The sequence below is a fragment of the Rhamphochromis longiceps genome, linkage group LG7 (genome assembly GCF_057381845.1).
Source record: "Rhamphochromis longiceps isolate RC_006_pf linkage group LG7, R_longiceps_female_GT1.1, whole genome shotgun sequence".
Taxonomy (NCBI): Eukaryota; Metazoa; Chordata; class Actinopteri; order Cichliformes; family Cichlidae; genus Rhamphochromis; species Rhamphochromis longiceps.
In genome coordinates this window covers 70226884-70252764 of record NC_140563.1, presented here as the reverse complement: position 1 = coordinate 70252764, position 25881 = coordinate 70226884, and the positions used below count along the sequence as shown (strand labels likewise).

General features: G+C 49.4%; 2 protein-coding genes across 2 annotated transcripts; one reads left to right on the top strand and one right to left on the bottom strand.

Annotated features, from left to right (window-relative positions):
- The first annotated feature begins 1586 nt into the window (after positions 1 to 1586).
- LOC146666947 (nuclear pore complex protein Nup160-like) lies at positions 1587 to 14163 on the top strand. The gene is made up of 34 exons (XM_085415097.1): positions 1587 to 1744; positions 2184 to 2292; positions 2367 to 2577; positions 2841 to 3063; positions 3140 to 3330; positions 3419 to 3655; positions 3742 to 3839; positions 3935 to 4019; positions 4095 to 4163; positions 4249 to 4332; positions 4413 to 4583; positions 4669 to 4768; positions 4845 to 5010; positions 5376 to 5509; positions 5585 to 5745; positions 6088 to 6224; positions 6305 to 6375; positions 6485 to 6635; positions 6746 to 6815; positions 7428 to 7526; positions 7620 to 7748; positions 7856 to 7951; positions 8026 to 8120; positions 8229 to 8325; positions 10042 to 10147; positions 10246 to 10406; positions 10492 to 10552; positions 10689 to 10799; positions 12163 to 12286; positions 12374 to 12472; positions 12580 to 12721; positions 13574 to 13699; positions 13779 to 13874; positions 13969 to 14163. The coding sequence occupies exons 1-34, from the start codon at positions 1654 to 1656 to the stop codon at positions 14065 to 14067; spliced, it is 4200 nt and encodes a 1399-aa protein (XP_085271223.1). The 5' UTR covers positions 1587 to 1653; the 3' UTR covers positions 14068 to 14163.
- Positions 14164 to 15636: 1473 nt separating this feature from the next.
- On the bottom strand, positions 15637 to 24982 carry LOC146666946 (fibroblast growth factor receptor substrate 2-like). Its single transcript, XM_085415098.1, has 7 exons — positions 24349 to 24982; positions 20963 to 21031; positions 20789 to 20880; positions 19687 to 19873; positions 18622 to 18756; positions 17756 to 17919; positions 15637 to 16938 (listed from the first exon to the last, which is right to left on the bottom strand). Exons 3-7 carry the CDS (start codon positions 20852 to 20854, stop codon positions 15913 to 15915), a joined length of 1578 nt encoding a protein of 525 aa, XP_085271224.1. The 5' UTR covers positions 20855 to 20880; positions 20963 to 21031; positions 24349 to 24982; the 3' UTR covers positions 15637 to 15912.
- Between the last annotated feature and the right edge of the window lie 899 nt (positions 24983 to 25881).

Genomic DNA, 25881 nt, shown 5'->3' with positions numbered 1-25881 from the left:
TCTTACATTCACATACAGCACAGGAATATATTAATCAGTATTGTAGTCAAAATCTACAGGAAGCGCTGCCTGAGGAAAGCGGGGAGGATCATCAAGGACTCCAGTCACCCCAGCCATAAACTGTTCAGACTGCTTCCATCAGGAAGGAGGTTCTGCAGCATCCGGTCCCGTACCAGCAGACTGAGAGACAGCTTCTTCCACCAGGCCATCAGACTGCTGAACACGTCATAGACACCTCAGCTTCACTTAAGAGAACTTCAACATTATGCACTCCATACTGTACAGTAATGCCACTGTTTTGCACATGTCTCACTCTGTATATTTTATTTTATATATTTTATTTATTGTTTACTCTATTTAATTTGTAAAATATGTGTACACACACACACACACACACACACACACACACACACGTAGAAAAATATTTAGTATACACGTCCAGAAATGCATATACTATTATATATCGTACATATTTATTAGTTTCAGATGTAGCCATTCTTGTATTTTGCTTGTTTACATTCTTGTATTTTGCACAACTCTGTTGCTTGTGAAGCTCGCACACAAGAATTTCACTCACATGTGCTGTACCAATGTACCTGCACATGTGATGTGACAATAAAAGTGATTTGATTTGATTTGATTTGAGATGCATCAAAGAATACAGCCAACCAAAGCGGGATAGCATTTATTGTTCCTGAATTTAATATGAAGGTAGGGAAAAGGATCAGTGACGATTTATCAGTGTGCACAGGAGAAATGGTTTCATTATTGTTAGCAGCCCAGTGGACTGAAGAAACAAAACCACTAAGTTCTGTGATAAGTTCAGACTCGAGCTCATCACTGGCCAGTTTGCAAGACTGTCACTCAGACTGCAGACTGACATTCTGATAGAGATCCAGCAAACATTGTTCAGACTTGTTATGATGGGGCTTATGGTCACATTCTTATGGTTACCAGCGCATCATGGAGTTAAAGGAAATGAAACGACAAATAGGACAGCAAAAGAAGCAACAAGGAGACCGATGGTAGGTGTGGATATTAGTGTTAGTGGGACGGAGCTCAAGAGTAGAATGGGATACAAAATGAAGGAAAGGTGGCAAAAGCAATGGGAGGAGGAGAGGAAAGGGCGATGGTTGTACAACATCCAAAGGAAGGTGGGGGAAACGAGAAGTACAGGACAAAACAGGAGAGAGGAGACGATTATATCTCGACTGAGATTCGGACACACTGGTTTAAGTAGCACATTATTTTAATAGGTAAACACTGTGCAGGGGAGTGTGACTGCATAGGGAACAGGAAACAATCGAACATGTTCTGTTGCATTGTCAGCAGTATGATGCTGAAAGGAGACAACTGATCAAAAAGCTGGATGATATGAAAGTGAAGTTGGACTTGATTTATTTCGCATGAGCTCTATAAGTGAAAGTTATCAGGCTGTATTTTGGTTTTTAAGGCAGACCCATTTGTTTCGGGGGGATTTGAATATTTTCTTTTCTTTCTTTCTTCATTTCGGTCCTCACTCCACACCAGTTGGTGGCGGTAATGCACCATTTTGCTGTTTGCCAACTGCCAATAAACCCTACACAGAAGAAGAAGAAGAAGCTGGAGCGGATTTGAAAGCGCAACGCGCGGCCGCAGCGGCACGAGGACAAGATGGCGGCGGCGTTGGAGCGTAGCTACATCGAGATCTGCGGGTTCGAGAGAGAGGCCGAGCGGAGGCCGCGCGAGCTCACCGCGAATCTGGGTAACACGTGCACTTCACCTGCGCGCCGCTGTCGGCGGCTAGCAGGGAGCTAACAGCCTGACGGCCCGTACCTGCCGGCGTTAGCGTGTTAGCTTCCTGCTAGCCGCGCGCGGCCTGGGGGTGTTTCTGTTGTTGTTTTTACTTCCGAACTCTCACCTGACCAGGTGAGCGCGTAAATCTTCCTCCGTCTCCGTTTAGTGTCAGCTAGCTCCGTTAGCTGCTCACCTGTTGCGCACCTGGTCACGCAGCTGTCACGGTGAACCTGCGCTGATCACGGGGCCTTGACCTGCAGTCTTTGTTGTCTGCGCCTCCGGAAGCAGCTGATTACTGATCTGAGAAACACTGTCACCTGCTGATCAGAGCTTCAGACACCTGCAGGTCAAGAACCTGTTCAAACCGGACTCACCTGTTCTCCCTCACCTGTCTTTCCGGTCTGCAGGTGTGAGCGTGCCACCTGGCAGCCTGAAGTTTCCTGACAGCGCGGGAGCGTTTCACTATGAGGAGAGCGGGAAGCTGCTGTCGGTCACCAGCAACAGGTTCATCCACTGGTGGGTACCAGCTGCTCTCCAGGTGCTCTGCAGGTGCTGTCAGCCGTTCTCTGCTAACACTCTCACTCATGCAGGTCCACCTCCGGGGACTCGGTGGTGCTGGTGGAGCAGTCTCTGGACACCAACTTGCTGAACAATGCCGTCAGGCTCCGCTTCACCCACTGTGCCGTCCTGCCCGGAGGAGTCACCATCCAGGAGACGCTCAGCAACGTCGTCATCCTCATCTCCACCAATCACAGCGTCCACAGGCTGCTGCTGCCCCACCCCACGCGCATGTACCGCAGCGTGAGTAGCTGACGGTGACCCTCAGCCTGCACGCTGTCCTGTGGTGGGTGGAGAAGCCGCACCACCAGCTGCAGGACAGTGTGCGGTTGTTGATTACTGATTACCGTTATCAATTGATTAATGAAAGTGTCACTATGGACACGACGGATGAGTCAGACTTTAAGGTCTGATACCAAACTACCAACAGCCCTGTGAGATTACCATGGTTACCATAGAAACAGTTATCTGTTACTGACCTCGAACACTCCTCTGTGCACGTGTAGGAGCTGGTCACAGAGTTGCACATGCAGTCCATCTTCACTGATGTGGGGAAGCTGAGCCTGCAGGACCCCGCCCACAGCGCCCTTATCCCCAGCTCAGTGGGAACCACGGCGAGTCCCGGCACTGCCTTCGCCTGGCTCAGTTACCACGGAGATGCACACTTCGCTCTGGCTTCTCCTGCTGGAGGCATCACAGTGGTCACCCTGCCGTCGCCCGATTCTCAGGGTGAGGAGGAGTTTCTATGTTTAATGTGGGCGTGGCCCGTTGGGCGGTTTTTAAGACGTGTGCTCACCGTTTCCAGGCAACATGTCAGTGCTGGAGTTGAAGAGGAGCTCTGTGATGCAGCGGCTGTCTGGGTGGATGCCCACGGCGATCCGCGGCGAGCACAGCCCGGCCGACCTCGTGCTCAGCCTCGCCGTGCGGGAGCTGGAAGAAGACTCCTTCATCTTTGCGCTGTGTCAGGACCACCGCCTGCGCATGTGGTCGCTCAGGGTGATGACATCGCACACATGCACCCAAACACATTGTTGACGTTTAACGTTTGAGTTGCCGCGTGCTGACGTGACTTCCGCCCCCTCAGGAGCATGGCTGCCTGCTGGAGGCGGACATGTTGGAGTACATGCCGGCGTGTAAGGGTGTGAAGCGCCTGCCGGGCCACGGTCACCGCCTGCGCCTGGCGTTTTCCTCCACCACAGGCTTGTGCGTCTGCGTCTACCTCGCTGTCCCTCAGCGGGGGCAGTTCACCGTGCTGCAGCTGGTCGCCACAGACAACAACCGCTACAGCCTCGAGCACATCTCCACGCTGTTCAGCACACAGGTGAACGCACGGGCGGAGCCAGGGGGCTGGCCTCGTTTTTCTGTTTGTGGTTACTTCCTGTATTCTGAACCGCTCTCTGTGAGCAGGAGACGCTTGTAGACTTCACGCTGACCTCCTCGGACATCTGGGCTCTGTGGTTGGACGAATCCAACGCCACCGTGGTCAAATACATCAGCTTCGAGCAGTGAGTTGAAATGCCAGCGTCCTCCTGATATGTTCTCCACGTGTTTCCGCCGTCTGTCTCCGCACATGTTCCTCACCTGTCGGCGTGTTTCACAGCAACACGGCGGCTCAGTGGAACCAGGTGTTTGTTCAGCCTCCACCCGAAGAAGAAATCCACATCGGAGTGGACCTGGACCCCCGGGTGAGACCAGTTCAGACCAGTAACCAGTGTTTTAATGAACGGGTAGTGCTGACCATGTGATCTGACCCCTGACAGGAGACGTATCTCGAGGTTCTCTTCTCTCCTCTTCGCTTCACAGCCTCGGCCATCGTGAAAGCCCTGCAGGTGAGAACCTAGCTGTGTGTCTGATTCACTCTGATTGGTTCGCTGATTGATAACTGATTGGATGGTCTTTGTGTGGGTTGCTCAGATCTTTCGGCGAGGCTCGGAGAGGATCTGGGACCTGTCCTGGGAGGCTCTGAGGAAGGAGGTGACGCTGGCTGTTGAGAGCGAGGTAACGCAGAGCGATCTGAACCAGAACAGGAACTTTTCAGACTGTTTTTTTAACAAGCTTCGTCTCTTTCCCTCCTGCAGCTGCAGAGCAGCATCACAGAGTTCGAGTTTTCTCAGGAGGAGTACCGACAGCTGCAGGTGGAGTTCTGGTCCCGGTTCTACTCCTGCTGTCTGCAGTACCAGGAGGTCCAGGCATCTCCTCTGGGTCTGACCGTGAGCCAGCACACCGGGATGGTCTGTCTGCTCCGGAAGGTGAGTGGACCGCCTGCAGGCGTTGCTGCGTGCCTGTGGTTGTTGGCAAAGAGGTGACGCCCGTTTTCGTCCCGCTGTGTTTCAGGGCTTCCTGTCATACCTGCTGCCGTGCTTCGCCGTGGATCACCTGTACCTTTCCCACGACCAGTACCTGCTCTCAGAGGAGGAGACGCCAGTCGCAGAAGGTAAAGAGACAGCCAGTGTGTTGGTTTGACGATTGCTGCACATCCTGATCTCACCTGTGCTCACCTGTGCTGTCAGACCCGGAGGCGGGGCGGGATGTCCTGCAGCTGGTTCAGTGCCTGCGGCTCATCAGCGACACCGTTTCTGCAGAGATGGCGTACGAGATGGAGAAAGCTCTGGAGTACCTGCAGGCGCCCGAGAGAGCGGCCGAGCTCGTCCTGGAGAACCTGCTGTGCAACGACAGGTGGGTCACATGACCCCCGACGTACTTGTTTTAAATTTAGGTTGTACGTTAAAGAAAAGCATCCTGATGGTTAATGAGCAGGAGCTCAGGTGTGCTCACAGGTACAGAGAGCGTAGAGACACTTTGAGGAGATAATCACTGAACATCCTCAGGAAATAAAAGAACTGGATCCTTCAGTGAGCGCCGCACTTCCTGTCGGTCCTTCGGTGATGATCGGGGGGGGGAGGAGCTAAGTTTCCTTTGAAGTCATAACCACAGGCAGCAGTGTAACTTTGTTTTCACGCGTCAGACTTTCAGAGGGTCGCAGGCTGAATTTACCGGGGTCGCTGCTGGTGATTTAAACACGTGGCGTCTGTCCTCCACAGTGATAACGTGATCGTGGATGTCCAGAACAAACTTCAGGATGTCAGAAACCCGATGGCCGCCATGATGGTCCTGTTGAGAGAGATGGACCTGGAGACGGACTCCGAGGTCGGCGGGGACGGACTCGTGGCGCCCGGTAATACCCTCTCGGTGAATGAAAGTGCGACCCCGCTGTCAGTCGCTTCAGTGTGCCCTGCGCCTTGTCTTGCAGGTCAGAGCCTGAATTTAAGGATCGGCCTGTCTCAGCTGTACAGCGGCAGCACGGCGGTCTCTGTCGTCTCCCAGGCCGTGTGTCACATGGCCATGACCAGAGCGCTGTTCTGCAGAGACCTGCTCATCCTGCAGAAGCTCTACCTGCGCTTTGGAGACAATGTACGTACACACACACACACCGTCACCTGCTTGGTGATGATGGGAAGGGAGAACTCCCTTTTGACAGGAAGAGGTCTCGGCTTGTCTGTATGAGACGGTCAAGCCTGAATCAGGGGTACAAGGGGGATTTGAAGGGCTTCTGATTGGCATGTGGTAATTTTGAGAGGTTACCTGGGGGCCGAGGACCTCTTTCATGTGACAGCGCACTGCTAGAAGCTTCTTGTATCCAAGCAAACGCTGTCCGGAGACATCCGAGAGCTTCTCACCATCACCTGATCGTCTTTCTCCTCGGTGTGTTTATGAGCCACACGTGTGCAGCTCAACAGGTGTGTTTGTGTCCAGGTGTTTCTGGGTGGGGGGGCTCAGCTGCTGCAGCTACAGCAGGACCTGATTCCTCGGACCTCCCAGCTCCTGTCCTCCTATCATCTCCTCAAACATGTCAGTCAGAGCCTCGCCTCCTCCGTGCCCATCAGCACCATGTGAGCACTAATACACGCAGCACACACAGCTCTCAGGTCCGTAGCAACCACACTGAGCACTTCCTGTTCTGATGTTTCAGAGACGCCAACCTGCAGCACCTCACCGTGTTGGAGCTGTCGGACACGCCCACCATGACCTCTGGACGATCAGGTCTGCTCTGTTTGCGTGTTTAGCTTTGATTTGTGATGTGACGTCAGGGACGACGGTCCTGGTCCGTGTGGTTTTTAAAGCGTGTGCGTTTCCTGTCCCGCCCCCGCAGCTCTGAACCCTCAGACCGTTGTGGAGCTCTTCTACCAGACGGCGGCTCGCCGACTCATCGTGTCTCAGCTGTTCTCGAACCAGCAGGGCGGAGCTCTGCTCGTCTGGACTGACGTGATCTCTAGTGTGGTGCAGCTGCTCGCTCAGCTGCTGTATCCTTCATCGTGCCCTGATTGGGCTCCGCCTCTTCACGTTAAGTGAAACTCGCCAGTGGTCTGTGGTGTTTAACTTCCTGTTGTTCCCTAACTGGTCTCTCTCCCAGATGGCCCAGTAACCCTGGCTTCCAGTTCCCAGAGTGTCTGCTTGCCAGCTGTCAGTACACTCAGCTGCAGGTGAGGATTCCTCCTGCTCCTCCTCCTCAGGTTCAGAAGCTCCTCTTGGAAAGGTGTTTGTAACAGGGATCGTACGGGTGCTTGAAATCCTTGAAAATGGCTGATTTTTGGGTTTGGTACTTAAAATGGTTTCATTCACACAAATAACAATTAGACTGAAAAGAGTTCTCATCACTGTAATTCCAGTTTTGGTTTTTTTTTCCCGGCGTTGTGGGAGTTTCTCTAACAAGCCGATTTGTTCACATTTGCACACCTGAAAGTTTGCGATGTGTTGAGTTCATGCACTACATGCATGTAAGGCAACCTTTTAACAAAAGGGGAACAAAGGTGTCGAAATCAGCCGAGGATGATTTGCTTGTTACGTCACTGAGGTCAAACATGTGCTGGAAAAGCTTGACCTTGTAAGTGCTTGAAAGTCCTTGAATTTGACCCTGGAAAGACACGTGAACCCTGTTAAATCCAATAACCTGCTGCCGTGTGATTGGCTCATTCGATATTGTACAAGAAGCAGTTGAACAGGTGTGCCTAATCATGTGGCAGAGTGGCTTTAACAACAGTCCAGATGTGCACAGCTGTAACCGATGAACAAGTCCACGTGTTGTCCCCCTGCAGGAGTACGTGCGTCTGATTGGTCCGTGGTGCCAGGTGAACATCGCCTCTTGTCGTTTCATGCTGGCTCAGTGTTACCTCGCCAACGGTGAAGGCCAGAAGGTGGGTCACCATGGCAACCTCATGTCCTACAGGCAGAGTTGCTCGCCATAACCTCACTTCCTGTGTGTTCTTTTGTTTTGCTCCTTTTGTCAGGCTCTGCGGTGCTTCCAGGAGGCAGCAACGGAGGTGGAAAAGGAGGAGTTTCTGATGAGGTTAACTGGTAGCGAGGATGAAGACGCCGCAGTCGCCCCTGCTACACCCCGACTGCAGTACTACAACAAGGTAGAAGGCGGAGATTCTGAGGTTCCACCTGACGCTGATGGTCAGAGCCGGCGAGGACAGGAAGCAGCAGCATGGCGTGTTTTAACGAATGTGCATTTTCCCCTCAGGTGCTGCGTCTGCTGGAGGACGTCGGTCTGCCCGAGCTCGTCATCCAGCTCGCCACTCTGGCCATAACGGAGGCCATCGGCGATGTCAGCAGTCAGGTGAGACGTGGCGGTCTGACGGCAGCATGCCGGCAAGCTGTCGGTGCGTAAACTGATCTGATGTCTGTGTTCAGGCGGCGCTGTGGACGCGGATATTCAAACATCACCTGGACCTCGGACACAACAGCGAGGCATACGACGCTCTGACACAGAACCCCGACGGCAGCATGTACGCACGCACACACACACACACAGGTGGAGGTAAACGCTCTATGTTGGCAGTCAATGCTAAAGGTCAAAGGTCGCGTGTCTGAGCAGGTGTCTCCCTGTATCTTAGGCAGTTGGACTGCCTCCGTCAGCTGGTGGTGGTGCTGTGTGAACGCTCGCAGCTGCAGGATTTGGTCAACTTCCCCTACGTCAACCTGCACGACGAGGTAACGTGACCTCTGACCTTTTGACCCTGAAGTTTTAGTTTTACAGTTGTTTACGTGAAGCTAAAACAGAAACCAGATGGAGCGGCTGGGTTAGGTCGAGGACGAGTGGTGGAGTTGTCTCTTATGAGTGGAGGTGGAGGTGGGAGTTGGTGTAAAGGTGAAACTACGTATTCACCCTTGCCTGAGACCATGAAACGAGCTTCCTCTGAAGGACGTCCTCCTGGCTGAGGAGACGAGAGGAGATCCGAGGGTGGATGCGGAGGAGGTGAATGCATGGATCCAGAAAAGGAATATGTGGATCAAAGGATGATGGTTTTACTTTCAAATAAGGACGCAACTGAGCTGCAACACATCCAGGCTTAATTAATTATTGTAAAAGTTCACCACTGCCCACCTCAGCGGCTTCTTCACTTGGGCCTCCACCCACTCTGCTTCTTCTCAGTCTGCAGCTTTACCTCCTCCGGCCTGAAACAGCTGCTCTGCGCATGTTGATGACTCCATCAACATGCGCCATAGCGGTTTAGTCAAAATCTCTACCGTTGTCCAAATTTATATTGTTATGTTGCTCTGCGCAGCTGGTTTCTCCACCCGCGCTGCGAGCTGTACTGGCGGGTCAGAGTGAGGCTTTGGTGGCCCTCGCAAACGAAATGCATCCATGTGTGATTGTGACGTCTGAGCATGTGCTGTGTAGCGACATCGTCACCTCGGGGCTGAATCCTTCGAAGGATCCGGCCCACCTGGTCTGCGTAGCCGCAAAGACCGGAAGTGCGAGGCCGTTAAATTGGACGGTCTAGCCTGCGATGGGTGGCTTCTGTTGCCTAGCAACTGTGACATAAGCAGCTACAGCTGTGGTGGACGGCATGTTGGAGAGAAATAGAGAAAATCTTTATTTGACATCATTTGTTTGACTTTTTCTTTCACCTCAGTGTGATGCATCTGGGAGAACGTCACAGCCGTACAGGAGTCCTCTTGGCCAACAGTCATAAGTTTAGTTCGTAAAACCGTTTGCTAGTATAGCCCAACACTAGTCTCATTCATTCTGATGGTACAAATCAGGGGTGGGCGGTGTAAACGGTACAAACAATATGAATTTGGCCAACGGTAGAGATTTTGACTATACCGCTATAGTGCATGTTGATGATGTCATCGAGCTGCGCCTGTTTTGGTCGAAAGCATTGCAGCGGCTGCAAACAACATCATCTGTAAATTATGCCAGGCGACAGCCACAGCAAAGAGACTAAGCACTTTTGGAATATGAGGAGAGCCACAAACTGCGCTTCCTTCACTTCTGTGCCATCGATTCATTAATGCTGAATTCTCTCGCAGCTGCTCTGTTCCCTATATACCAGCTAGCCCAACTTCAGTAACCCTACAAACGTCACTGCTGTTTAGTTTTCTGTCTTCATTTATGTTGGAAGTGATAGCAGAGCTGCACGTTTGGATTCTTTCAGAAATCTCTCTGTCAGAACATGCTATATCATGTTTAGGTGGAAGCTAGCGAGCTAACTTCCTGCTAACTTCTAACTCCGTTGAATTTAATAAATCCTGTTTTCATGGATGCCTGGATGTTAAACTTAATTGTTACACCTGGTAAAGCAGCAACGCTGATCATTTTATTAAAGATGAAAGAATTTAGACAGTTTTTAACTCTCAGTGATGCTGCAGTGTTCGTGTGACTTTGGGACCTGAGTGCTGACCTTTGACCTCTGCTCTCAGGTTGTCAGCATCATTGAGTCTCGGGCCCGGGGACTCGACCTGCTCACCCACAACTACTATGAGCTGCTGTACGCCTTTCACATCGCTCGCCACAACTACCGCAAAGGTCAGTCTCCCCCCCCCCCCCCCCCCCCCCCCACGCACACACACACACACGCACGTCTGTCTCGTTTATCCATGTGTTGTGTGTGTGTGTGCGCTCAGCTGGGACGGTGATGTTCGAGTTTGGGATGCGTCTCGGTCGGGAAGTTCGAACCCGCCTCGGCCTTCAGAAGCAGGTGAACTGTTACTTGGCTGCTCTCAACTGTCTACGCCTCATCAGGCCGGAGTACGCCTGGATCGTCCAGCCGGTCTCCGGGGCAACGGTACACACACACACACACCGACTGAATCTGTGTGACCTGTCCAACAGTGTTGTGATTTTGTTTTTTGTGGGGGTTTTTCCTGCAGTACGAGCGTCCAGGTGCGTCTCCGAAGAGAAACTCTGACGGAGAGTTTCCTGCTGAGCCAGGTGAGTCTTAAATCAAACACACCAGGGCCTTTAGACTTGAAGTCCCACCATTTTCAGAGTGGATAAGGCTTCTGTCCAGGCAGGTGACGCCCCCTGGTGGTGAGCTGCTGTAACCCTTGCTCTGCTTCCTGTTCAGTCAAGCGACAGGTGGATATCCTGGAGGTCAGAGACCTGGAGAAGGAGTACATCCTGTCTCGCAGCCGGCTCACCCTCGCCCAGCACCACCCGCCCTCCGCTGCTATCGCAGGTACGCTAATGCGCGCACACATGTGTATTTATATCCTTGTGGGGACATCTCATTGACATAATGCTTTCCCTAGCTCCTGACACTGACCCTTACCCTAAACCTATCCATAGCCTAATTGTGACCCTGACACTAAAACCACATTCTGAGTCTCAAAAATGCTTCAAACTCGTGAGGACCCACGAGGGCTGTTTGTCCCCACAAGTATAGTAAACTACCAACTTTTGGTCCCCATGAAGATGTTAATATCCGTATATACACATATACACTAGGGCTGGGCGATATGACCCAAAATTCATATCTCGATATTTTTTACCTGGATGGCGATATAAGATATATATCTCGATTTTTTTTTTTTTTAAGCCATAAAGTAAGAACAAAAAGAGAGTTCTTAGTCAAAGCTGTGTCCCAGATGTCACACAGGCACTTTTATTAACATACAGCACAGATGTACATGAAAAATTACTCAAAATTAAATTATGAGCATTCATTAAATAATCATGCTCCATAAATAAAAGAAAACAAGGTTGTTTTTGTGCTAAACAAAGAGCTCACAATTGTGCAGTCAAAATGTAAACTAAAAGACGCTGAGCGTAATAACAAAGACAGACAGATTTCACAGCTGCTCTGTTCCCAAGTTTTACTGTGTGACTGACAGCCTGGAGTTTGAAATCCGCTTCATAACCGCGTCTCTTACAGGTGCCATTTATGGTCCTTATACACACACAATACGGTAATATTACGTTGATGCACAGTACGTATCACTCCGCGAAGCTCCTCGGTAGCCGTAATGCGCCGACAATCTATCAAGCGGTGCAGCTCCGTAGCTTACCAAAGTCGTACTCAAACATTTTTGACAGATTGCTGAGCGCCGTGTACCACATAAAATCAGTTCGCGGCCATCAAGCACAACCAGAATTCATACATAAGGCGCGCTATCAACTTTTGAGAGAATGAAAGGATTTTAGGGTTAGCGCTGTTAGCTCGTTAGCACGTTGACGCCGTCCAGCCCCACGCATGGGGCGATGCGCAGTAACTCGTTAACGGAGATTTGCCGTGTCCGTCTTGTCGCTGCCTGCATGTGAAGCGATGGGGGAGGAGGGGGAGTTGTCTTCAGTGAAGGCGAGGCGGAGTAACGTTGCGTAGAGACAAAAGTGGACGAAAGAGAGGCAAACTTGCGGCTCCACAACTATAATTATAACGTAACATAGACTATATCGATATAAAGGATATTGTCACATCTTATATCTCGTATAAAAATATATCGATATGTTTTAAAAACTCGATATATCGCCCAGCTCTAATATACACACACACACACAGGCGGAGCTTTACAGTAAACAGGTGTCCATGTAACTGTGTGTAGGCGGAGCCTCGGCGGCAGAGCTGCTGGTCTTGCTGGTTCAGACGGGACTCTTTGACTCTGCGCTGGTTCTAAGTCGCACCTTCAACCTGAGCCTGACACCCGTCTTTGAGGGCCTCGCCTTCAAGTAGGTCCACCACCGCACGCCTCAGCAGCGCTCTCCGTTTACGGCTTTGTCTTTTTCACCTATTTGTTTACCTCGCACTGTTTTCAGGTGCATCAAGCTGCAGCTTGGAGGGGAGGAGTCTCAGAACGAAGCCTGGAGCTGGTTGGCTGTTAATCAGCTGTCAGTTGTCAACACCAAAGAGTCCAGGTGTGCTTCCAACAATCACTTACTGATTGACACTTCTTTGTTTATCTGCAGGAAACAGACGCCCGTGGACCTCCATATAACTAACAACAACCTCCTTCTGTTCGCAGCACCGCAGACGAGGCGTGGCGTCTCCTCGCCTCCTACCTGGACAAGTATCCTTCCACCAATGGGCAGCATCACCGCTACGTCATCCACAAGCTGCTGTCACATGGTGTCCCTCTACCCGATTGGCTGGTCAAAGGCTACAAGGTGAGAGCTCGGCTGGTGAAGAGGAGTGGGCGGGGTTACAGGTAGTAGGGCTGCACGATTTTGCATAAAATGAGAATCACAATTTTTTTTGGCTTAGAATTGAGATCACGATTCTCTCACGATTCTCTTTTCCAGTATAAATATTTATTGCACTTATTAACTGCACATCAACTTCGTAACAGTTGAGCCTGAGCATAAAAACAATAAATAAACACAAAAACAACAAAATGTTGTCCTGCTTGAAATTCCGTCTCCACCGTTGCTCGACGCTGCATGTATAGAGCAGGTAGTGCAACAATAGAAAAATAGTTGCGGGACAGCACTGTGTAGCGTTTGTCTAGGGTGTTGATCATTTTCCTAAATCCCTCGTTTTGCACAGTGTTGATGGAGCCATATCTGTGGTCAGGTGATAAGTGATAGCCTCCGTAATGTCTTTGTGCCTGCGGGAGTTCGACGGGTATAGGGAAGCGCTGTATAAGGTTCCCGTTATTGATGTTTGGGTGGTTGACCGGGACGGATTTTCTCCTGTCACTTTCTCGTCATCCCTGACGTGCTCTCCGTTGTTTTTTCCTGCTAATTTTAGCATCACACGGCACAGCTTCTGTATCACGTGGTATAAGGCTCCGCCCTTGTCATTTGTTGAGCAGGAAGAGTGAGCGCTTGTTTTCATGCAGAGTACGTCCCGGATCAAAATGCGCTACAATTGTCTTTTTTTCTTTTTTTTAAAAAATCGTTGTCATTTGGAAATGAGATCGCACATAAGTATGAATCGAGATCGCGATTTTCTAACGATTAATCGTGCAGCCCTACCAGGTAGGGTTTGTTTTTTCCCACCATGCCACTCTGTTTCAGCGCGTGGACGCTCCGTCTCTGCTGCGCCTCCTCCTGAATTTTGACCTGCTGGAGGCAGCGGCAGAGCTCGTGTTGGAGTATGTGGACGCCGTCCTGGGGCGTGGTCACCAGTACTTTGGAATTGAGGTAAAAGTCACGCCGACATGCGTATCTGTGACGTGTCGGTGCTGTTTTAACGCCTTTCCTTTTTACTCGCCTTTTTCAGCGGCCGCTCTCTGCCACGTCTCCCCCGGCATGGCTGCCGTACACGTCCATCGACCAGCTCCTGCAGGCGCTGAACGAGACGCAGACCCAAGGCGCCGTGAGTCACTTCCTGTTTCCTGTCAGTGCACTTGAGTGAATTGAGACGCGCACATGTGACCTGACGCTCTGCACTTACTGTTTTGTTTTTCCAGCTTTATAACAAAGTCCGAGACAAATTAGACGAGTACCATCGCACCGTGGAGCTGATGAGCAGGCGGAGACTCGCCACGCAGGGCCGGCACTCGGAGTGAGGCGGCCGTGTAAATATTTTATAATCTGTCATCAGTTTTGTACTGTTGTGTTTTTCAGATGTAAATGTGATGAAATAAAGTGTTTTCTAAGTTTGAGTCGGTCTCACACATCAATCATGTGACCTTTAGACCAATGGGGTCGATCAATATTCATCATATTGATCACCTGTTGCCAACAGTCCTGTGGAGGGCTAAAGGTGTAGATCTGCAGTGCAAAGCGTGAGCAGCGAGATGTACTCGAGTATTTGATACTGGGGTCATGTGTAGGGTCAGATGTGTGGGGTGGATGAGTAACACACCTGTAGGTTACAGGAAAATAAAAGCAGGTGAATGACAGATTAGCGCAGTAACATAAACATCTGGATTCCACCGACTCTGTACAGCTTCCTGTCCCACAGCCAGTGAATGGATGTGATTGGTTGAACAGGTATTGTCAGCACACGTTTTCAGCATTCTCTCCTAAACCTGCTGCACTGAGGTCATACAGGAAAACACCTGTGTGCTCAGGTGCAGTGATGCTGACGAAGGCCAGGTTTCATAGTTCTTCCTGTGTAAGAACCAGGATGGGACTGAAGGGCAGGGTTTCATTAAAGTACTACACCGTTCTCACAAGATAAAAAGTAAGTGGACAGACTGTCTAAATGTAAGAGTTGCTTTTAACACTGCAGATCCCACAGACAGCAAAAAGTAAATCTGTAAAGCTGCTGAGCAAAAGCTGAAAGTCTGCACTTCAGTCACATGTGGTGCCTTCATCAGTCATCGCCAAACTGCAGATCTCTCACTGCTGCACCAGAAACCCGAGTTCAGACTAGTGATGCGCGAATCATGAACGAGTCGTTCAATACTCATGATTCACAAGCCCAACTGACTCACTGACTCATCCCTGTTGCTGTTAGCAGCAATGTATTAGCTTATAATTAAAATTGTGGAGAAAAACACAACATCCAGTATCGTAACAAAAAGATTTCTGCTCTGAACTGGAAGAAAAAACCCTGAGTAGAAGCTCACATCAAGACAATAGCTCCTCGGTTCACAGTAGCATCGCTCTGCTAACATGCTAACAGCACATTTGAGCTACTCACCCCCTCCCTCCTGGCTCACAGCTTCTTCTTCTTCTTGGTTGGCAACCAATGTTAAGGCGCATTACCGCCCCCTGGCTCACAGCTCAGTGGACATTTAGATGAGAAAATATATATTTGACACATTTAAGGAAAATACTAATAAAATAAAAATAAACAAAATGTTTATTAAGCAATTTTGATAGGAAATTGCTTAATTTTAGAAATGTCTTTACTCTTTTTTTCTCTATAAAATAGTTGTTTTCTTTTAGAATCACTCATCTTAGCAGTAGGATTTACATGAAAAGAGAAACAAATTAAGTTTGAGTGAAAATGTACATTTTTTGCACTCTCTGGTCAACTGACTCAGTGAATCAAATGACTCAAAAATTCGATTCACTTTGGTGAGTGACTCATTAAAACTCGATTCAGTAAAAAGAATCAAATTTACCATCACTAGTTCAGACATTTAAATGAGCTAAACAGACTCCTCCCCAAACAGGCTCTGCAGTAGAAATAAAACCAGACTTTTATTGTGGCACATCTACTGTACATGTAGAACATAAGTGACTTACAGCAGCACGTAGTGACTCGTATAAAAGGCTAAATGGAATGCTTTGTTCAGTAATACTGATTTGTACCATATAAGGAAGTCTATTACATCATCAGCACGCCGCCTCCAGCAGAGGTATGTCATCATCAGTCTGTCTGCAGGAAGTGTCCGGCTCATGGAGTCCGTGTGCGGCTCGGCGTGGAGCCCAGAGTAAAAACGGGGGAGGGGGGGGTGTCACGCCGTGCTTTTGGTGGGCAGCTCCGTGCTGTTGTGTCTCGTCTTGCGTGACGTGCCGTCGTCCCGCGGCCGCGCCTTCTGTAAGTTGGACATGGCAGCGGTGCGCTCGATGTCGATGAGGGCATAGAGTTCGGTGCGGCGGGTGGGGGTGGTGGGGGGCAACGGCGAGGAGGGGGTGCGCGGTGTGTGGGGATTGCTCCCGTCGGAGGTGCCTTTGTTCCCGGCCCCGCTGTCCATCTCCACCTCGATGTAGTTGAGCGTCTTGGGCGGCTCGCTGTGGCCCGACACCAGCGGCCGGCGGAAGTCAAAGTTGAAGATGGTGGGCCCATCAACGCGGCGGCGGGCCGTGTCAGGCCGATGGGCGCTGAGCGGCGCCGTGACGTTCTCTGTGTTGACGTAGTTGTGCGAGGACTCGAGCGCAGCGGACAACGGGTGGGAGTAGGAGTGGTGCAGGTGGTGGTGGGCATGGTGGTTGTAGCCATTGAGCGACGGCGTTTTGGAGCCGCCGCAGCTCTTCTCCTCGTCCTCGGAGCTCGGCTTCCTCGCCTCCCACACGGGCGGAAGCGCTGGCAGGTTCTCATAGTCCAGCAGGGCCGTGCGCCGCTGGGCCGAGTTATTGACATTCTGCAGGTCGGGTGTGAGGGGGGGCGGGCGGTGGCGGCGAGGAGCCGACGAGCCGTTGGAGTGCGTGGCGGCGGGTTCAGGCTCGGTGGGCTTCTCGCCGTGGCCGTTAGTCTCTTGGTGCTCGGCGGCATCCTTCAGCGCCTTCTGCCGCCGCTCCATCAGCTGCCTCTGAACAGGCGTGGGGCCCAGCACAAAACGCACGCCTTGTGGCTCCAGCAACACCTGTGGCTCTGCTGGGGTGGGCGTCGGTGGCGGTGGCTCCCCGCGGACCCTCGGAGGGGGCGGAGGCGTCGGCGGACACTGAGACTGTGGAGAGGTAGGGCTCTCCAGCGGGGTGGTGACAGTTAGCGGGCTCGGCTGCTCCTCCAGGAGCCCCGTGGTGTTGACGTAGGTGTGTACCTGTGAACAGATAGATAGGTGAGACCCAGTTACCTACAGGTCACCATACTGACAAACTTTAAAGTGACAGAAAGCTTCAGGAGCACGGAAAACATCTGGAAACGATCACCTGAACCCTCGGACTGTCCAGGTGTGTCACATCTCTCATTTATTTAGATGACGAGCAGTCCAAGTCCTCCAGGTAAAGCTAACAGGTCAGAGGAGTGAGACACCTGTACAATCATCAGTGGTCCCCAGGTGATCTCTCAGGAGAGTTTTCAGGTAGCAGATTCCTTCAGCTGGACTTTATGTTCTGCTAGTGAAGATCAGACCTGTGTCTACCTGATCTAAAAACTGATGGGTCAGCACTGCAGGTTAAACTCAACGTTTTCTTCAGGTGTTTGATTAAAATGCAGGAGCTACTGTTAACTAAGGTCTGAGGTACAGATTGATGTGGTCGACAGGTTTCTGATCGATTTCTGTACATTACTGTGTTGAAACTAACTGACACAATGCTTTTCTAATGAGGGGTCATTTCAGCCTATTGGTCAACATGATAACATCACAGTATCTGATAAAACCTTCAGGGGCTTGAGGTGTACTTGTGTCAGGTTTAATGGGTCACTATATTGTAGAAAGAGTTTACCAGCAGTCTGGGGCTTTTATTGTGAAAAGCAGATGCAGGAAGAAGCCGTTCTCTGCTTGTGCATAGAACAAAACACTTCCTGTGCAGGTGTATTTTAACCATGCTCAAACGTGACTGGGCAGTGCTGCTGAAAGTGCACACAGAGCTCAGGATGTCCCACCCCCGACAGCGAGGATCGCAGGTGAGACTTACCGCTTCATCGGCCACCAGCAGAGGGTGCGTAGACTCCTCCCCCACCGACGGCAGCCGGGTGCTCGCCACAGACGGGTGACGACTGGATGGGTGAGATGGTGCCTCGCCTACAGATGGGATCCGCGTGACACCGTTTGGCACAGACGGCACCGAGTAGCCAAGAGCTGCAGCCAGAGGGGAAAGAGAGATGGGAGGAGTTTAGTGAGTAAGCATGTGACCTGCACCTGTAAACGTCACATGGTAAAAATACACTAACACCTGAATTTCATGTTGAAGGACAGGACTCTCTTCCAGACACTCTAAACCAAGGCACAATGTACATTTCAATTCCTTTAATTTTAAATATGTTTATATTGTCTATCCTGTAAAATAGTCAGATGTCTATTCATATTAATGTACAGAATTCACCTGCTTGCTGCTACTACTGCACATTCACCCAGTGTATATACTATATGTCTGTGTGTGTGTGTGTGTGTGTGTGTGTGTGTGTATATATATATATATATATATATATATATATATATATATATAATGTTCTTCCTCTACACCCCCCCCCCCCCCCCCCTCCCCCTCCCCCCAATTTTTGCACATGTCGAGGAGCGTGTCAGGCTACATTTCACTGTGTGTTATACTTGTATAACTATGCATGTGACAAATAAAGAACCTTGAACCTTGAAGGCTTTAAGATATTCAAGCCTCCAATCACTGATCACCCTCCTGACAGCACCTGACCTGGTCTCCAACAGGAATTGACATGAACCTTCACTTCATCTAACAGCCACCAGAGGGCGACACAACACAGAGATTTGGTGCTCTCTTTCCCTCCCCACATGTCATTTCACTCCACGGTTGTCAGGTGTTTTTACCTGCAGGCGTGAGCGCCGCCTGGTGGCTGGGTTCCAGCACAGCCTCCTCCACCACGCTGATGCTGTGGCTGTGCATCACCTCCTGCAGCATGTTGAAGATCTCCTCAGCGCGAGCACACTTGAAGGCAAAGATGCCTGAACACACACACACAGATTAAAATGAGCACCCACACCTGGTCAGGTAGAAACAGCCAGATTTAAACTACAGAACACTGAGTTTGAATTAGGACAATCAAACTGAGCTCAGGTGAGTCCAGGAGGAGGTGGAGCTTACAGGTGAAGTCACAGTGAAGGGTTCACCAACAGCAACAACATTAAGAACACTTACAGGTGAGATCAGTAACAGGTAATCTGGTTACTGTGGTTACTATGCTGCACTCTGTCAGCTGCAGCCTCACCCACAGGAAACAGGAAGAGAGATGAGGGGATCGGTCTAATCTCTGAAGACACAAACAGCTTCCTGCCCAAGGAGGCAATCAGCAGGCAGGAAACAAGCCAATCAGAGCTGAGGAAAGTTTTTCTCATGTCACTAGCACGCTATTGTGGTGGGCGGACCCAGAGTCATGCTCTGGATGAGTGATGCTGCGACTGAGCATTTGCAGAAAAATGCACATGATCTACAATCACTGAAGTGAAAATTTAGCTCCTCCTACATCTAAGAGACGTTCCTACGATGGACGCTGAGCGGTGGGAGGAGCTGCTGATCAACTATCAGAATGATCCAGATCAACTGGTTTTCTATTGATCTGGATCATTTTGGTGGTTCTGCTGACTCCTCACAGGAACCAAAGCCAGGTGGATCACGCACCACACACACTGCAGGCAGGTTTTGACCCACACGCTCTTTCACCGACAGCTGATCAATACTGATCGGGGGCGGGGCAGGACAAAGGACATTCTGCTGAGACTTACTAGGCCACCTGACCTAACGGCCCCTCCTACACCCCCCTCCTGACAGCGAATCATAGCAAGGCAGAGACCAGAAACAAGAAACACCTTTAATCAACACACACACACACGATCTTGTGGTGACCTCATTTCCTGTTGGCACACACGGATTCTTACCTTGGCCCGTCTGGCAGCGGCGGCCGCTCTCGAACGAGAACAGGTTAGAGTCGTAGCCATAGCGGCGCAGGCACAGATAAGGCCACCTGACGTCATCGCGGCGATGGGTATGGAGGACGAGCTCGGCGTCGGTCAGCTCCATCACTCCCGAGCCCAGTTCGTTTCCATCGTCGTCCACATTGATCACCTGACGGGCAGAGAGAGAGAGAGAGCGTCATGACCTCTGACATTTCACGCCTTTACCGGCACCACACCCAGTATCGGCACACATCTGCAGAAATCAGTGAATCTTAATCCTGAGGATGAGTTTAACGGAGCGTGCTCTGTCTTCATGCTGAACACAAGACGTGAACTTCTCACGGCCTTGTGTTCAGAAGCAAACAAACATCTAATGCCACCTACAAACTGACGGAGGTCGTGCAGCCTGCAGCTGCTCATTTAAGCCCGAGGACCTTCTACATCACAAACATCTCCACAGACTGAAGTTTTATTTAAGCACCACATGGCGGATCTTTGTTTACTATGCAGTGAGACAGCAAACGTAGCCCGTCATGATCACCCAGTTACTGCCGGTGTCACTCTGTGACATCACATTTCATTCTGTTAGCTGCAACCAACCACACGACGTTACAACTATGTCAGTTTGTAAGAGCAGCGCTCAGTGGCGTGAATCAGCATATGTGCAGCGTTTCATGTCCCCTTTAAAGGGACAATGCACTCAAAAATTTGGATAAGACCACTGTGACCCGGAGAACCTGCGCCCTCTCAATGAGGCGGATATCACCTCCTGCCTGCTGGTCATAAATTATTGATGATTTGAGCAATCAGAGGACGAGAACTTTAACCACGTGACCTGAAGACTCTCCTCCCTTTTCTTAGATCAGCTGATCTCTGACTCATTTCCCAGCATAAACCCGTTTAGACTTACAGCCCATTGCTGTTACAGCTGTGGGAGCTGAGGCTCCGCCCACAGCCCAACCTGCTCACCAATCAGCCACCCTCACGTGGAGACACGTCGGCAGGTGTGCAGCAGGGCTGTGAGTAATGAGCGAGCGACGGGACGTGTGGGCGTACAGGTGAGGCAGGCCGGGGCAGGACTCACCTTGAATTTACTCTGATGATTATCTGGAATCGACTCTTTCTCTGGACAGCTTAGGCAGCTACCCATGGCTTCTTCAGAGCACCATCTGATGTCTGCAGCAAGGAGAAGGCACGTGAGGAAACATGGCAGCACCCAGACGACGCACGCACCCTGCTCCCCGATTGGTGGACTCACCTAGATCCTGCCTCCGGTAGCCCTGCTTCCATCCTCAGAGCCGTCAGGGGTCAAACAGGAACAGCAGCTCTGCACAAGAAACAGCAGGTGAGGCTCAGTGCACCAAAATAAAAGATCACACTGCCCTCTGACATCACATCATCAACAGTCTCGGTTTGTTTGTTTTTTGCATTATTTTGTCTGATGATTTTCAGGTGACATTTGGTGTTAAAGAAGTTGATCATAAAACAGAGTTTGGCATTTTGCGCCACACTTCACTCGTGTTACTGTCACCTTAATAACACGACAGGCATTCATGAGGACGCCAGATCGCTTTGATACCCTGACCCTGTGACCATTGCTCAACGCTTCCTCATTTCTTCTGTCCAGTCTGACGATAAGGTGCCGTGACCTCTGACCCTTCTGTTTTTCTGCTGCCGTTTTTCTTTTTCATCATAACAGTGCTCCTGTTAATTAAACAAATTATTTATGTTTTTTTAATATAAAAAAACATTAGCTGGCTTTTGGGATTGTTACGCAGTCTCCAGTTGCAGCACGCCACTTCAAGCTGCCGCTGCCGGATTACTCTCAAAGACAAAAACGCTCTAAAATCATCCTTCCACAAAAAACTGTTTAAAGAGGCTAAAACATAGTTCAATGCTCGGATCAATGTCGGCTCAATCACCGATCGCAGCGTGTCTCGTTTTCAGAGCCATCACACAGTCACTGATGTGCTGGCAGAGGGTGCATCACACATCCTGTGACACTCTCAAACACAGCATCGGTCTGCGCTTTCATGCGTCACAGAAATCTCGATCATTACTCCTGAAATCATTTTTGCTGCTGCTGTAATGACGCCGCTCTGATGAGCCAGGCTGAACTGTTTACGTCTGACGGCTGCCTCTCATTGGTCCGTCACTTTCTTTGGTCGTTGCTCTTAATGAGATTGGATTTTAAAGTTTCTTTTCATTCAAATAAATTCTTTAATTCCTTTTCATGATTTTATTGGATGGAGGAAAACTGTCAAATTAAAAATAATCAGAATTCACCTGTTTAGTTTTCTAAACCTGAGACGGTGCTTTCTGCAGACTCACTGGGAGCTGCAGGAAACCACTGCCAGATCCAGATTACGCAAGTGAAGCTCAGTTTAACAAATGAACTTATTATTTTACAGCTTCAGCGTGTGAGGGCGTTCAAGGCTTTACTCACTCACTTTAATCATTTGCCCGACAGACAGCCCCGCCCGCCCCGTGAGCCGGCGCCTTCGCTTGCGCTGGACTCAAACAGGAAACGATTATAAAGCCGTCATTTTTATTTACAGGTGGAAGCAGCGACCGAACGCCGCATAGCTGACACATACGTGTCACTGTCCAAGAAAAGGGAAAATGATCTTAAAACAGCCTCTGACCAGCTTCAGAAAAGAAAATAAACTTTACCTAGCCTTACCATAGCTGCTTCAGTCATCAATAATCAATAACTAGGTTTAGTTTCATTGTTTTCAGCTGCAGAGCAGTCAAGTGTGTCTGAAATCATCAGCTCCACCTCAGTGCGGTCACACTGGGTCAACCCACCGGGCGATGGGTCGGCATTTGTTCCATTTAGCAAAATTCGATGACCCTTCATCTAAAATCTGACACATGAAGATTAAAAACATCTACACTAATCTGAGCGCATCACAAACTTTTACAGCTGATTTTTATGCTTTTATTTTGAAGGTCCAAGTGACTCTGTTTACTTTCTGTGGGTTAAACGTGCTTTAACGAGTTTCGGCGTTTTGAAGTTTTATCCAAAGCAGGGTTCAGATTCGGGGACAGATCAATATCCAGACATTAATGCAAGTTATTATCAATAAATCTAAACATGACGACGGGGACACGCGAGCCCAAAACATCTCACAGCACTGATCCATCGGGTAAGCAGAAGGTTGGAGGTTCACACCGTCTTCATGTTGGCGTGTTAGTATTTTGGCCTTTTCCATGGACCAATTTACTGATTTATTTTTTTTCTATTCTTATTTTATTTTTGTGATTCACCTTTTCTTCCCATCTCCTGTGCTGCAGTTAATTTTCCTCAGTGTGGGATTAAATATAACGTCCATGTTTATGTAGAAGTGACATGAAACGTCTCACCAGAGTCCATTCACAAAAACAGATTATACCTGGCGGGAAACTCAGCCACTTTTTCACGTTTCACTGAATTACCTGTGATCCAAACAGACCCTGCGTCACAGCAGTAGGGACAGGGGCAGACCCGGAGCTCACCTGTTCTCTCAGGTAAAAGTCCTGTTTTCCTGAATGGTGTCTGGTGAAGAGTCGGGGTGAACAGCAGGAAACCACGATGACAGTCTCCTGACCTCACACTGTTTTTCCTTTAATCTGTCACTCTACAATCAATCTTCAAAGCTTTTTACAACCGCATGTCCCAACATTTAAACATTAAAAACCTTTAATCAACTAATTATCTGATTAATCAGCCAGCTGTTTCTCTTCCAATCAGGTAATTAACAATGATTAGTAATCAATAAATGGATGAAGTCTGAATTTAAATGAAAAAAAAAAAACGTTTTTTTTTACTGATTAGAAAATACTAAGACTGGCTGATATTGATCTGACTGATTTCACCCAACCCTGTCAGTCTGATGGGTTTGATGTTAAATTAAGCTATAGATGAGGAAGATAAAATAAAATAAACTGAGGAACGAGGATTGTAAATGTCGACATCCTAGAGTTGATCGATCAATATAAGAAATCTCAATAACCTATAATAATCAGCTAATCAATATTCCAAACCCCCACAGATCCTTTGACTCAGTCGTTCAGATGATTATTAGCCTGTTTATCAATAAATAACGAAGATAATTTCCTGCCAGAAGAGTTTAAACGGTTCCCTTATAGAGCACACTGATTTTTGAAGGAAGGTCTCTGGAGCAGCTGACTGATTAATCAATAAAATAACTGACAGATGATAAGATGAAACTGGCACCGATTGATTAATCGATCACTGACTGAATGAAAGCAGCCTGATCTTTGTGTTTCTGTCCTTCCTTGTTTTGAATCACTCACTCAGAATGCGTGTGTGTGTGTGTGCGTGCGTGCGTGCGGGGGGAGGCTGAAAACACTGACTTATTACTTTACCACAGTGTGTGTGAGATAATGGCCCGTGTTTCTTTCTCTCTGGGTCACAGCCTCTCCCCGCGAGGCCGCGCCACTCTCGCCCCGCTCTCGGTGAACTTTGTTGGGCTGACAAACTTCGGTGTGTGGGTGTAATGGCAGCTAGCAGCACGGAGCTAAGCTCAATAAGCTAACCGTGATTTCAGCTAATTAGCTCGGGGCTACACACCGACGCACTCCGCCCGCTCGTTCCCACAAACATCCAACAAACAGCCCGGGACAAAGAAACATACTTACGGGGCTACTTCGCCGTGTCCGATGGGAGCATCCAAACCGCGGGACGCCCTTGGGGCCGCTCGGCAGCTCAGATTGGGGCCGAGAAGACGCTGGGGCAGCTAGCGTTAGCCGCGGCTACAGCCGCAGATCCTCCATCTTTCCTCTTCGCCGCTGAGCGCCAAAAAACAATTACAACTTCTTCCAGCCGCCGCTAACGCTGCTGTCTGCGCCGATTAACCAGCGGGAAGCGGCTCAAACCCATCGACGAGCCTTCGGGGTACTCTGCAGACTTCCCCCGCGCGTCCTCACACACTTTTTTCGCCTTTAAAACACTCTTTGGTTCACTCACAGCGTCCTCTGTTCGGCCTCACTCCGACAAACTTCCGACACTTCACAGCCTTGATGTGGAAAGCCCGCCACACGGCGCATGCGCGGCCTCTGGAGCTTGGGACAGCCGGGGCCTCTCCCCGCCAGACGCCGAGACACACTGCAACTAAACACACACACAGCTACCAAAACACACACACCTAACCATAATCTAACTGTGATGCTAAAACCACATTCTGAGTCTCAACAATGTCTTCAAACTTGTGGGGACGGGCACTTTGTCCCCATAAGGCCTCTTGGTCCCCACAAGCATAGTAGTGTTCCAATTTCTGGTCCTCACAACAATCTAAACATGGCACACAGACACACACAAACACATGTCAGGATAACAGTGTAAGTGATCAAAAGTCCTACAAATTTCTCATAAAATCCTGAAATAACTCTGTAACAGAAAGTGTCTGACCTTTGACCTTTGGATAAGGACAAAGGTAAAAGCACGTGCAGTTCAGCGTGGGCTTAATGGGGGTGGGGGGTTGACCTGAAACCTTGGTAGACAACAGTGAATTCAGCCGGCTGCTTTGAGACAACCACGGATCGATTAACAAGACCAAGCAGGAACAAAACCGCTCTTCAGACACGCAGAGATCCTTAAACCTGCGTTCTGTCCGATGCCCAGCAAGACTCCTCTTCGCCTGCTTCAGGTGTGAGCTGCAGGTGGTAAACAGGAGATGGTGGGTTTGAGTCCCAGTGACGCTGAGGGGGAACATCTCACAGGCAGGAAGAGTGCTCGCACAGATGAGGTTTCTTCTTCCTCATACCTGAGCTTCAGACCAGAGTAATCAATATCCTGCTGATCATTCTGAGGTCCAGGTTTGAACTAAGGTCACATGCTCTTTACAAACATCACACGCTTGCTCTGATCTCACTGACAGTAACAGTTATTATAAAACTTTTATATGAATTATTTACATGTAATTTAGTTATTTTGTAAAAGTCACTAAATCAGACCACTGATCAGAAATAATTCAAATATTATTGATAAATCATTAAACCAGTTTCATTCCTCACGTTGTTACTTTATTAAACTGATCTGATTTTAAAATGTTAATTTAATAAGGAAACTATAATCTTCTGTCTCACTAGCATCATATTCTTATGGGCAGAATATCTTTAGACTAATGAATAAAAAATATATTTTATTTTATATTCATGGATATAAATCTTCTA